At 36.1% G+C, this 14740-nt stretch overlaps 1 protein-coding gene across 3 annotated transcripts; it reads right to left on the reverse strand.

Annotated features, from left to right (window-relative positions):
- Positions 1-469: 469 nt before the first annotated feature.
- LOC100377491 (aldo-keto reductase family 1 member B7-like) lies at positions 470-14105 on the reverse strand. Of its 3 annotated transcripts, none has more exons than XR_014928933.1 (9): positions 14007-14105; positions 12006-12173; positions 11790-11906; positions 9631-9714; positions 9271-9387; positions 6797-6903; positions 6357-6553; positions 2743-2834; positions 470-1855 (listed from the first exon to the last, which is right to left on the reverse strand). XR_014928933.1 is itself a non-coding variant. In XM_078013237.2 (9 exons), exons 1-9 carry the CDS (start codon positions 14079-14081, stop codon positions 1813-1815), a joined length of 969 nt encoding a protein of 322 aa, XP_077869363.1. In that variant the 5' UTR covers positions 14082-14105; the 3' UTR covers positions 470-1812. The 3 variants fall into 3 exon arrangements, 2 of the variants coding, with proteins under 2 accessions (XP_077869363.1, XP_085352848.1); XM_078013237.2 differs by having other exon boundaries at positions 6388-6553; XM_085496722.1 differs by lacking the exon at positions 12006-12173 and having other exon boundaries at positions 6388-6553.
- Positions 14106-14740: the final 635 nt, after the last annotated feature.

Consider the following 14740-nt stretch of genomic DNA (forward strand, 5'->3'; position numbering starts at 1 on the left):
TCTTTACGAGGGAAGACCCGCCTGCGCCGCCGCCATAGATGCACTAAGACAGTATGCACCCAGACAGTACGCGGTCGCATCGACCTTCGCTGCGCGTCGGTCGATACTTCCCCGTAATAACCTCATATTATTGTTCTGTCAATGGCTTTTCTGTCAATGGCTTTTAGCAGTTTGAAAAATGATATTGCATTTGCATATTTTTTCATTAATTCCAAAAATTGGTGATAGTTTTTCTTTATAGATGTTATTTCTATTTCAAACTTGGAAGCTGCGTAGAAACTGCGTTGCTTCTTCTTAAGAAGATATGGCAATTTCATTCACATTTGTATCATATTTTGATATATTTGCAAAATGTGATAGTTATATTTCTTGCAAAATCTGTCAAATTGGCGTGTTTTTTTACTAGGAAATTCACACTCCATTCATAATGCACCTGTTCTCAACAGAATACGAGCTTTCAACTAAGTGATTGGTTATGACAGCAACATCGGTCAAGTTTTAATTCAACTTACCAACGTCACCATCACTTAACACGATATTGCGGCCTAATTTTGCCGACTACAGAAGCCAATTATATGATAACATTTTGTACGAATCTGAAAACATTCCGAACAGCAAACAGCAAAGTCGGATTTCCAATCAACTACGCAAAGTTTTCCGTAGATTTGCACAACTTTGTACGCTGTTCTTGTATGACAGTCTCGTAGTATAATGAGCGTTTAAGAGTCTTTTTCCCGAGCTTTCAACAACGTGATTCGATATTACACCAAGATCGGGCAACTCCGACAGCTTTGCTGTTCCCATCAGGTTACGGTCAACGTTTTCCGAATACATAAGCATTTTTTTCCTGACATCTTAAAACATTCCATGAATAGTCTATCTTATTTTTACAACTTTCAACTAAATATTATCGACGCCACATTTACGAAAAACACATCTTAATTGACATATGTCATTTGCATATGTGTTTCCAACTTTAACAAATTATTGTCCTCACTGGTTTGTGAAATTTATCTCGAAATCAAGTACACTGTAGCCTCACTATAACGAACTCTTTGGGAGACATACAATTCGTTTGTTATAGTGAAATGTTCACTATAATGAAGTACATAATACATTGGGTTTGTTGTGAGAGGGAGACACGCTATGTGTGCATTATATCAGGAAGTTCATTATAACGGTGTTCATTATACTGAGGTTACAGTGTACTAGACACGTTCGATACAGCTTTACATTTTGGACGGGACAATTACCTGCTGATTCTGATAATATGCATTTTTGTCTTACTTTGCTTTGTGTGTACTAACCAAACTATACCTTCATATGAGTTCAAAGCTATATCCCCACGCAAAAATAATGATTGCTTAGGGCACAATCAATGTGACTGCAAAGCACAAATAAATAGAAAATCAGTCAAAATGCTCTGAATACAATTCACTATGTTGAGTTCAATTATGCATAATGTGTAAAACAAAACAATTTTTTGACGTTCGTTCGAAAATTTACCCAATTGATGACCAATGACCTTGAATTCAATAGTACGTTGCTGAAATGTACGTGATAATGAGTAGAGTACATTTAAGTCAAATAAATGCATCTACCGAAGACATGCATGACGGTTTTAAATCAACGGTTAGTATGAGTACTGTTCTCTTACAAACATAACATATTTTTCAGCAAGTAATTGCAAAATAATTTAAATTAAGTAATTTGAAACATATCAAACACATTGTTATATCCACATGATGAAAGAAATATCGTATTTATATAATCGTTCAGTAAACACAAAATACATCCTCTGTGTTAATATTTTCAAAATTCTTCATGAAATGGGTAATGAGGGTGATTTTGGCGTCTGAAACAGAATTATAGAAATATTATAAGCACAATTCAAATTTAATATAATATGCAGAACCGTTATAGAATACTACTGGCCGGTAATAATCTGGCGGTAGAAAAGAAGTACGGATATTGACAATAGAATTATGCATATGGAAATGACATAAACACTCACTAGAAATTCAGTTTGAGAGTGATGTGTAGCTCGAATATCACACCACGCCTCATTTTAGATTCTGTTTACCTAAAATGTCCATTAATCTATTGTATGACAAGGTATGATTTGGTATTACCCAAGTAAAGACCAAATGACGGCATACACTCCAATGCTCATGAGTGCTTACTTTTAACGGAAATTGATGCTTGAATAATGTGTCAATTGATTCAGGGCCAAGAAATGTGATAACAAATTATCATGGACACGCCACATTTTCAGAAAAGCAATTCTGAGTACAAACAGTCCAACTTTAACCAATAATACATACCCACGTGTTGTACGTGAATTTTACAAATCGCGACTCGAAGGGCTATACGTCACATTAACATAATTTTCATTCAATAACCCCCTCCCCCAATAAACACACGGTAGTCCACATATTTGTACAAAAACTTCATAAACTAGCAACTAATAAATTGTAGTTCATATGATGCCATCTTTTTAGCTCTGACATTAATAATTTGGCTTACAAAAGGTATATCTGTTGATTTTCAATGTTTCATTTTCGTCATTTTTCTCGTGAATAAGTCAAGATGTTCGAAGCATTTATACTAACTTTTTTCTTCATTTTCGTTTCATTTCATTTTAACGTGTAAAAGCCAAGACTCCAGGCCCACAAGATCATGCGTACAACTCGCCATTTAAAATCGCATGCTTAATTTCACGTAGAGAAAGAATAAATTTACCTCGCCCAAATGCGTTCCCCACCGATCATCCAGTTTCGATTGAGGGCTTCTATTGAGATCAATTCGGTAGTGGTCAATTTGAAATCGAATACCTGTAAAAGTAATGTTAGGTGCAGTGCAAACATTAAATATTCTGTTGAGCAAATCATACTGTCATCTCTCATATTCGAATACGCCAAGCTGATTGGAGGAGATCCGATCACGTAAAATGAATAGTATATCCCCTCAGTTTATGCAAATTATACCAACATTCCTCTAATGGCGTTTGCATGTGGGACGAACTATGCACCAAGATGGCTGTCGAATTTGGATTTCAAAAATCGAATTGTTAAAAGTCTAAGTATCGATAGGTTTGGCAAACTAACACAATATTGTCAAGACCGATGCTGAAAACAACAGCGATATTTTACTCCTTGACGCGAGCAGCTGACAATACCGTGTCCAGTCTAAACGCCACTAACACAACACTAACACATAATCTGAATCCGTAAACTAAAAGATGGTCGCTCGATAAAAATAATAGTAATTGAAATAATGTCAATTTTGTTTTTCTTTCCACTTAAGAGTTATGGGAGAACTAAATAATATACATTACACAATAAATGTGAAAAAATGCATGCAAGAAATATGTATGATTATGGCACCATCCCAAGGACAATGAAATACTGGTACATAAAAAAAAAAAACAGTACGGCATATAAAACTTCATCATAATATACTCACAAAACTGAAAGTTCAAGTTGTTTCGATGAATTGAATATTTGATTAATATGTTTGGTCTAAAAAAATATTACGGCTTTAATAATTGTTTCCTTTTTGTATGAAAAGCTATGCACCCAAACACAAATATAGTTATCTGATGATCATAATGTTCATATTTTATCATGACTAGCAACGTTTTGATAACGACCAGTAATAATAGGTAATGTATTATTACGTAATCTAAATTCACATAGTTGAATACGATGAGCTGGATCAAGACATAAAAGGTGTTGTGAAATAACAGAGTATACAAGCCTTTTTCATGCATTTCAGAAGTTTAATATCGCGTGTAAAATCCAATAACCTTAATTTCATATTTTGTTTAAAAGGTTCAACCAAACGTTAGACATACTAGACCTGATTTTAGTCATCCAAGAGTATGTCATATACGGCTTTCATTAAGTCAATTGGCTGACATAATTTGCGGATTGTGCCTTCATCACAGTCCCTCGCGGATTGACACGCCGTGCCTGATCAGTCTGCTTGAGTTTAGCCTTGGTAAATTTATAATTTAAATTATAATTAAATATTGTGCCAAGATAAACATGATCAGACGTTACCTAAATATTAGCCTCACAAAACATGAACATAGGAAATTTTTTACATTTCCCACAAGAGTAAGGAATTATTTTAGTTTTTCTGCATTTTCAGTTAAATGCCATTCTTTACACTCCTCACATACAGTTTTGAGCGTTAACTGCGGCTCATTTTGATGCATCTGTTCACTGCGCGATACCTCTATCACAGGACACGGAAAATCTCGTGAGATATAGAAACTATGTTATTCGACGTCAGAGAGTAATAGATGGAATATCGACTTGATAATCAAATATATATATATACAATTCACTCCTTTGACTAGTTTTTAAAATTAACCAGTCGTTTTGGAGGCGATGTCAAAAATAGTTAAAAACATTAAATAAATATACGATATGGTTATATATATCAACGTAAAGCTTAGGATACTAGTACTCAGTCCATTGTTCACACTTGACTGATTTGTTGTCAGAACAAGCCAAGGGTAAACTCATTTTGTTTGTATTTACTCAAAAAAGATCATACCACTTTTGACACGACAATTTCCACTTATTAGGGTTTCATTGTGATATGCATTAACTATTAGCTTCGGGTTATATGAGTTTTATCTTTCCGACCTATTATTGCGCCTCGGTGAATATTTGTCACATCGGGGAAACAAATCTTCATACACCCCCTCAGTTGAAGTTAATAATTGTTTATTAACAATGTGTAATATCGTGTGATCGACTCACATCAATGTGTACTATCGTGTGATCTACTCACATCAATGTGTAATATCGTGTGATCGACTCACATCAATGTGTACTATCGTGTGATCTACTCACATCAATGTGTAATATCGTGTGATCTACTCACATCAATGTGTAATATCGTGTGACTTACTCACACCAATGTGTAATATCGTGTGATCTACTCACATCAATGTGTAATATCGTGTGATCTACTCACATCAATGTGTAATATCGTGTGATCTACTCACATCAATGTGTAATATCGTGTGATCTACTCACATCAATGTGTAATATCGTGAGATCTACTCACATCAATGTGTACTATCATGAGATCTACTCACATCAATGTGTACTAACGTGTGATCTACTCAGATCAATGTGTAATATCGTGTGATCTACTCACATCAATGTGTAATATCGTGAGATCTACTCACATCAATGTGTACTATCGTGTGATCTACTCAGACCAATGTGTAATATCGTGTGATCTACTCACATCAATGTGTAATATCGTGTGATCTACTCACATCAATGTGTAATATCGTGAGATCTACTCACATCAATGTGTACTATCATGAGATCTACTCACATCAATGTGTACTATCGTGTGATCTACTCAGATCAATGTGTAATATCGTGTGATCTACTCATATCAATGTGTAATATCGTGTGATCTACTCACATCAATATGTAATATCGTGTGATTTACTCACATCAATGTATAATATCGTGTGATTTACTCGCATCAATGTGTAATATCTTGTGATTTACTCACATCAATGCGTAATATCTTGTGATCTACTCACATCAATGTGTAATATCGTGTGATCTACTCACATCAATGTGTAATATCGTGTGATCTACTCACATCAATGTGTAATATTTTGTGATCTACTCACATCAATGTGTAATATTGTGTGATTTACTCACATCAATGTGTAATATCGTGTGATCTACTCACATCGTTGTGTAATATCGTGTGATCAACTCACACCAATGTGTAATGTCGTGTGATCTACTCACATCAATGTGTAATATCGTGTGACTTACTCACACCAATGTGTAATATCGTGTGATCTACTCACATCAATGTGTAATATTGTGTGATTTACTCGCATCAATGTGTAATATCGTGTGACCTACTAACATCAATGTGTAATATCGTGTGATCTACTCACATCAATGGGTAATATCGTGTGATCTACTCACATCAATGTGTACTATCGTGTGATCTACTCACATCAATGTGTAATATCGTGTGATCTACTCACATCAATGTGTATTATCGTGTGATCTACTCACATCAATGTGTAATATCGTGTGATCTACTCACATCAATGTGTAATATAGTGTGATCTACTCACATCAATGTGTATTATCGTGTGATCTACTCACATCAATGTGTAATATCGTGTGATCTACTCACATCAATGTGTAATATCGTGTGATCTACTCACATCAATGTGTAATATCGTGTGATCTACTCATATCAATGTGTAATATCGTGTGATCTACTCACATCAATGGGTAATATCGTGTGATCTACTCACATCAATGTGTAATATCGTGTGATCTACTCACATCAATGTGTATTATCGTGTGATCCACTCACGTCAATGTTTTCTTGTAGTCGATCTCGATGTACACTTTTTGTAATAACCGAGCAGCCTCGTTGAATGGCAAATCTGAGGGCCACTTGTGCGCACGTTTTGCCGTGTCGCTCGGCTATGGACAGCAGTAATGGGTCTCTTGTGATATCAGGCTCGACCGCTTTAGCCCTGTTATTATAACACAGAGTACATTGGCAATAAATGCATAATTTGATGTTAATTATATTGCATCTTCACTTATATTCGCTAATCTCTATTTCAAATATATCGACAAATCGGTGTTTTCAGAGTATTGCACATGCTCACACGAGGCAGTTGACTTTCAGTCTTTTCTTGTCATTTTACATAGAATATTCATATAAATTCCATACAAGGTTATTGACATTAACTAAATGATTTAGCGTAACTTACCAAGGTCTTCCTCGGCAACATAGTGGACTATATGCTGTAACAATTATCTCATATGACTGACACCATTCTAGTAATTTTGTTCTTGTTAAGTAAGGGTGTACCTCAATCTGTTATAATAATAATATACAGTGAATGCTTCAAATAATATGTATGTTCTATTCGAGTAGAGTTGAACTATGCAATTTATATGTACGTATTTAAGTATATTATTACATATGCACTTCAGTTTATTTTGATTCGTCCATGAAATCAAAATCGGTATTTCTACAACCCATATGCAAATGAGGTCTGAGAGCAAACAAAGTAGTCCCTTCAGGAGTACAGTTTTTCGAAATAAACAATATTTAGAAGTATGATACTTTCCCCTTGGGGTACATGAATAAATATACTTGCCAAGTGAAATGAAATTTGAACAACAGTAATGGTACTTTTAGGCAGTCACTTATTTTGGCCCAAACTAATTTGCATATCACCCATGCAATAATGTTTTCGGTATTTTCACGGTCGATATGCAAATGACCATGGTATTTTCATTGGCTACCGAACTATTTTTATTTTGTAAACACATTTTCGTCTGCTATTTTTATCCAGTTCAAATCGTTCAACAACATTTTTGGCATGTCAGGTGTACATCACATGGAATACTACGATTGGGGGAACTTAATGTATGTTGACCACCTGGAAACTGAGTTTTATAAATCCTGAAGGGCTCTCAGAAGATCCACCAGCAGTAAAATCAGCGATTACTATGCAGCCAGCCGCAACCATAAGCATCGAGATACCAGGTTTCTGCTGGCGACGTTGCGGCGTTACTCAGTTCCAAATAAAAATTACCAACGCCAAAAGAGCAACATTTTAACCGGTAATCAAGACTCAGTCAATCCACGACCAGCAAGCAACATATCACACACGAAGTTGTAGCGTGCAGCTCAGCGACAACCGCTGTCGACGAAAGTCATCCCGTCAGTGGAGTACCGCAGTTGCACGGCATGTTTGCAGAACTTTTAACTTCAACATAAACTGTGTATCATAGTCGTAAAGTTCTGCCGAGGTCCCAACTAAACGTCAACGAGTTATTTATTCGGACAGTGACTCAGATTAGACGTCTGATTATTTTAATTTCAAACAGTGACACGCGTTCTCCGGGCGCGTTCTACACTGACACGCGCTGCTAGGGCGTAACACTTATATTGGAACATATTAATGGGCAATGGGTTCCCCGACCTAAATTCCATCCCGGTTTGCACGTTCTTTCTTTAGTACGAAATAATCAAGTATGGAACATATGTAATAATAACAGAACCCCACACCCTCCCCGTGGCTTTCGTTGCGTATGGAAGTTATTTTCACTCGAGATGCGGTGTATTCTGCTGTACTTTCACTCGCTACGCTCGCGAAAGTACGGCCGCAGGATACACCGCATCACTCGTGAAAATAACTTCCACACGCAACGAAAGCCACGGGGAGGGTGTGGGGTTCTGTCATATTACCGACTGAACGCCACGCGTAAACGTAAAGTGTAAAGCTACGCATTTTAATACGTACTATTTTGCTAAATGCACGCCAGTATTGTTGTTGATACAATAGAATATTACTGACTGTCGATCATTTCTGTGTTTAAACTTTGTATACAAAAAAGTATAGGACAAATAATATAAAACACCTAGTGATTCTCGACCAATCAGAATGCACCACTGCATGACACTAAATGTCCTGTTTACGAGTCTGACTCAGTTTTCTCAAGTCAAATTTCTTGGTTCTCATAAATTGCTTTAACCAACTTTTATACAAATCACGTGATATCAAAGATGTAAGTTTTACTGTGCTAAGAAAAAAACGCAATGGTATGGCAAATGTAACCACAAATTCTGAAAGGTCAGTTCTCACTCACTGTGTACTGATGTACTGCATTCATGAATTGAATAAGTGTTTTATAGTATATTCCATTTGAGAATAGGAGCATGATCCATTTCCCATTACGTAATTCGTGTAAAAATGACTCACCGAGGACCCACAAAAATACTATTATTTCCGGAAATAAAGATTTATGGCGATTCAACTACACTTTAAACAAACGGCTTGCTTAATCTTGTATCGTAAGAAATAAAACAGTTTAAAATAAAAGAATTCCATTACTTTCAAAAATGTTGTTTTAAAAATAAAAACATGTTACCTATTTACCGACGTAACCACGCGCGTTCTAATTGTAGTGTTAAACATAAAATTATGGTTGGTTAATGTATATGCTATTCTTTTTAAAACAATAAAAACAGTGGGTATTTTAGAAACACCGTCATCAGCGTCAATCTCATAAATTGTAGATAGAAGTGAGAGACGCTGCTAATTTTATATTCTTCGAATATCTTTACATTTTCAAGAGCCAACAAAACAGCTATTATTTTAATTTGTTTGAATAAATAAAAGCAATTAATACAATTTTAAAATAATCAATTATTATTCATTGCAGTATTTACCTGGTTTGTCACAGGACGATGTTTTGCAATTCTCAAAATACGGTCAATCTGTTTATGGTTAAAATTTGACACGCCGATAGATTTTGCAAGACCATCATCAACAAGTTTTTCGACTTCCTGTGAGCAAAAAAAAATCTATTTAAATAGACATATGAATAATCAATGTTTTGGAGTAGCCAGGATTAGACTAAACATTGGATATCGCAGATATGACGCAAAGCTACACATTTTGCAATAAAGAACAGGGAAGAAGATATTACCACCGTCTGATGGTAGCCAGTACTTTGACATTCGTACATTTCTATACATTGAATACAAACATCTTTGTTCAAGAATTTTAGTTTTAAAGTGTGTTATTACCTGCCACGTGTCAACATAGTCGACGTCATCAGACAGCTCTTCACCTTTGTCGTTTTTCATGACTTCAGATTTAGATGCACCACTCTTCATATGTCATTGGTAGGTGTATTCAATTCATAAATAAACACACGGAATAAAACACGAAATAGATCAGATTTACAACAATCCGTCATTTCCAACGCGAAGACCATACTTACCAATAGATATAGAGTATCGATTGAATTATTGGGCATGTTTCTCTTGTACAAGGCATCAGCAAACTCGCTCCCCGTATTTCTGTTACGTTTGTCATTGGTCACAATTATGCATTAATGAATATTTGCACCAGTTTGGAAGACTATATACTTATCTAGTGTTCTGACCTGATATATATGCAAGTCAGCTAAGTCCACCACTGTGCTACAGTTAGTTATGCTATGTACAACCTAATGAATACGTGACTATGTTTTCTAGCCGTGTGTCATACAGACATTTTTTTTACTATCATCTCCTAATCTATTTAGTTCTTTCATACCGACAAAGTCTTTGAGGAGAAGGATAATAATTATAGTTACTTTTTTTATTGTTCGCTACTCTGCTGGCAAGTAAAAATGGTAAACAGGAATAACGGATTACATGTCAAATTTGTAAACATTCCTGATTTCAGTGGTTCAAACAGAGGGTTTTTTTGGTCGCGGCTAAAACTAATGCACAAAATATAAATCTGATTATAACACCAGTGTATTATCCTACTCCACGGGTTCTCTCGGGGTTCTCCACACTTGTCAGGGGGGAATCTCGTCTCGTCTCTCTATCGCGTCCCCTTGAGGTACGGGATCGGGAAAGTCACTTTAACTTACAGTCAAATAAGACACACACAACGAAATACGTTTCAGCTCTCGTCTTAGTCGGTCAATCGAGCACTCTATAAGACACAGCGCCCTGGGGAAAAAATCCCCAAGACTATCACAAGGCTGACCCAAGACTAGCCCAAGACTGTGCTTAGACTCGCCCCAAGGCTCTCCAGGACTGCACTCGACTCGTCTATTGTAGAGTACTCGTCAAGACCAACTCAAACTCTCTTTATTCATTTTCAAAACTCTAACCAATTACAAAGCAGTAAAAAGACTCCAGGGCGTAACCTTCAATCATAAAGCCAATCACACTAAGCACTGAATACGTCATATCTTTTGATTAATCTTTCACTACATTAATAACTATGGATATAAACTGTCAGAATTAATAGTCTAAATAGCGATGGTTATCTGGTAATTAGTTCCAAATCACTGAGCCAAGTTCCGTCCAAAACTTCAAATAGGCCTAAACGATGACAGACATAACACAGCAATTCGCTAATAATCAACTAATTAAGTCGGTCAACAGATACGCGAAAACAAATTCATGACAGTATAACAGAAATATAATATAATAGCAATATAAATATAATAAGCGAAAGGCGTGAATTTGTATTCGCGTGAAACAAGAAATAAAAAAAATCACTACCACGGGGGATAGAGGGTTATAGTGATTCTCTCTGACTCCCACTACTTCAGTCACTCATAACTGCCGATACATGAATAATTATAGTACATTGTAGTCTTATTTCAGTATTGATGGGTTGTCTGTTTTTTTATCTGCGTCAATTCAATGGATATGGCATACGTCACAAACTGGGAGGAAATAATATCCAAGTGCTAAGCCAGTATGTTGATGGATGTTGTGGTCAAAGTCGACCCATACCTCAATCGATATATCGATATATCGAATGGTTTTACGTAATAATATATCATTCTCTTTCTCTCATTGGTGTATAATGTATAACAATTACAGCTATCCTTGAAATGGTGCATCACAATCAGTAATATTTATTTATGTATATGAACATTATGCTATCAGTTTATTTTCTTTTAGAAGTGTTGTAGCCGTCGATTGTGAGCCAGTGCTATTCAGTAATCACACATTAACACGCTGGTTGTATATATCGTATATATATTATTAGTGACGTTATTTATTTTTGTCATTCATCCGTGAATGAAAATTAACCACATTTCTGCCTGTAACATAACATGACATGCCTTAAACTTAAATACCGTTTATCAGCGAATTTAAAAAAAATGTAGTTAACCAGATGCATCTCAAAATACTCTAGTACGTCAGGATTACTCAAAACACTTACTCACCTTAAGTGCCTGTGGCATGTGTATCAAATATAAGTCAACGTAATCCAATTGTAAGTTGTTTAAAGACTCCATAAATCCACTACGAACACACTCAGGTGCCATGAATGTTGCCCACAGCTGCCAATGAAATAGTAAGAATATAGCTACGTAACATGCCTTGTATAATCAAAATACACATGCTGAGTTAAAGACAACACAATAATAACGCAATCGAACCTTGGTTACAATGTACAGTTCTTCTCTCTTTACTTTGCCGTCACTCAGTACATCTTTCAGGGCATCTCCTATTTCCCGTTCGTTACCGTAAACCCATGCGGTGTCAATGTGACGATATCCCAAATCAATGGCTTGTTTCACGGCAGCTCCCACTTCATTTGGTTTAGCCTGGTAATGAGAGCTGCTCTGTGTAGCATATGGAATGCGTAACATTTTGATATATTTTATTTCCCACTCAGTGGCAATGCATTCAATACAAAACGTTGTGAAAGCCGTAAACAACTCGAACCATTTCAGAAATGTTTGCCTAACTAAGTAATCATTCACAAGACAATCCTGACACAATATAAGCAAGCGCAATACAATTCATTAGATGATGTATAAGATTGTTTTTTGGCGGCAAGAGTTGCGTATATGTGATGTTTTAAGTTGTTATCGTCAAAATATCTGCTGGTGTCGTCGGGTTTATGAATGGAAATGGTCAGAAAAGTTAAATATGTGGCGATATATGTATATTTAAAAAGGAATACGTTAAACTGGAGTGGTCGTCATGCCAACAAAATATCTCCATCAAGTTATAGGAGCACCGCAAAGTAATACCCCTTCCTCCTGAATTAGAGTATGAATATATATATAAACATCAGAGATGGTGTTATTCAAGATACTGAACAATGCAACATTTAATTTGGAGTTTAATAAAGAACGAAACGTATGCGTCGAACACGCGCCCTAGATTATAACTGACGCCCGGTGCCTGGTGTCACCAATCTGATGTGGTACCCGCATACACGTATGACATGACAATTGCATTCAATTGTCTATGTCAATACGTGTTAACTTTCCCATGCTTATTACTTTAATGTTCACATTCCTACACCTATATGTAATATCTAATGTATTGTTTAAAGTCTAAACCATATTAACACTTTTATACACGCTGTGTCAAACGTCACCATGACTGTCTAGCACTCCTTATTTGGCATGTTAGTAAGTTCTAACCAATCACGTTGACTCGAGTGAAAGACTCGCGGTCCCGACTCATCTGAAAGACTGGCGGTCCCGACTCATCTGAAAGACTCGCGGTCCCGACTTATCTGAAAGACTCGCGGTACAGACTCATCTGAAAGACTCGCGGTCCAGACTCATCTGAAAGACTCCATTACCTCCACATTATAATCATCCTATTCATTTAATCATCAATTTTGTTTTTTATATTTTCTTCTATCTGTATTTAATTTTTTTATATATTTCTTGTTGTCTGTATCTGATTTTGTACAATTCCTATTGCATATATCTAATTTTTACACTTCCTACTGTTTATATATTTTTACCATACGTTGCCACGGTCCGAAAATGGGGTCATTTTCATCTTTTGTTGGACAGGACAGTGTCACCAAGTTGCATTGATGTTGTCATGACGATGCTATGGGGCGACGCCCTCACTGGCGGAGTCCACATGCCGTCATGACAACGCATGCAAAGTATTTAGACTATTGGTTGAACGATTAACACTGTCGTTTATAAAAATGGGGGGTTCTAAGGTATTAAGGGAGAAGAGGACCGGGGGCGTATGGTGACGATTGTAGTTGTAATAAATATCCTGATTGTATCACCACTACCCTCAACAGTTTAAAATATAAGTCTGTTACACTGGATAACTGTCAGAACTATCGATGTGCTGTGGGAGGGACATATTCCTGTGAATTTGTTGCCCCCATACCCCATATTGCAAGATTGACGCGATATTCGTTGATGTTACTGAAAGACCATCACTCACGCTCTTTCCATTGCATTGCTTAGAGTGCGTTACCCAATCACAATCACGTAAAAAGCATGATATAAAACGGTCCTTGTTTGACACCAGACACGAATCGCCATGTTATATTTAGTGTATAGCCTGCGTGACACTCAATTGGCATTATACCCTATTCGCATCTACGTAGTCAGTTAATTATATATTCTACAATGTCAAATAGATGTGTTTAACCTGGATTTACTTACTCGCCATGTCCCCAGTCCTAACTGAGGCATTTGGTATCCATTATTCAGAGTCAATGTTGGTACACTTTCCGCCATAATCAGTCGCCATAGAATGGGTCGTGGCAATAACAGCTGTGATTACATGTTATTCACTCTAACAGCTGTTGCAGGGATAAATGTTATGTAGTATGTGTAGTACGAATGTACTGCATTCACGTAATCGCTGGTAGGATACCAACAAACGTGGTTGCTAATTTGCTATTCGCATTTAAAATAACCTGGCCGGTATATAATTCAAATTATTGGGGTAATTGAACAAAAAGTCGCAATGAATCTAAATTGCCTTATTCGTTTAACTTATCTACAAGCTACAGTTCATGTCCATTGCCATTTGATTTTTGTAATCACAGTGTTATATTAATAATTTCAATATAGCCCCAGTTTTAACTGGCAAATGTGTTTTCTTCTATAAATTATAGGTAGATTACCAACATACAAGATCCGTGGTACATCGTGGCCATTCCAGGATTTAAACTCGTTCTTACAATTAAATAAATACAGCATTAGCATATTAGGCCTATTTTATATGACATTTCAATCGTGTGCATGCGACGCAAAACTCAATATATTGTCAAACATTTTGATTTCAATTATTTCCATGGGATAGCAAATTTAGTATTTTTTGGCAAATTTTTAATTCATTATTAGTATCAGTGTGTTTAAATTTTCGCGAATTAACATTATGGCATTTTACG

This window comes from Saccoglossus kowalevskii, chromosome 3, assembly GCF_978046115.1.
Source record: "Saccoglossus kowalevskii chromosome 3, keSacKowa6.1, whole genome shotgun sequence".
Classification (NCBI taxonomy): domain Eukaryota; kingdom Metazoa; phylum Hemichordata; class Enteropneusta; family Harrimaniidae; genus Saccoglossus; species Saccoglossus kowalevskii.

Excerpts from the sequence above, each read along its gene's own strand:
- LOC100377491 (XM_078013237.2), bottom strand. The coding sequence starts at position 14,081 with ATGGCGGAAAGTGTACCAACATTGACTCTGAATAATGGATACCAAATG. Across the intron at positions 9,388-9,630 it reads ACTATGTTGACACGTGGCAG|GAAGTCGAAAAACTTGTTGA; the intron begins GTAATAACACAC and ends TTTTGCTCACAG. Across the intron at positions 6,554-6,796 it reads TGTTGCCGAGGAAGACCTTG|GGCTAAAGCGGTCGAGCCTG; the intron begins GTAAGTTACGCT and ends TTATAATAACAG.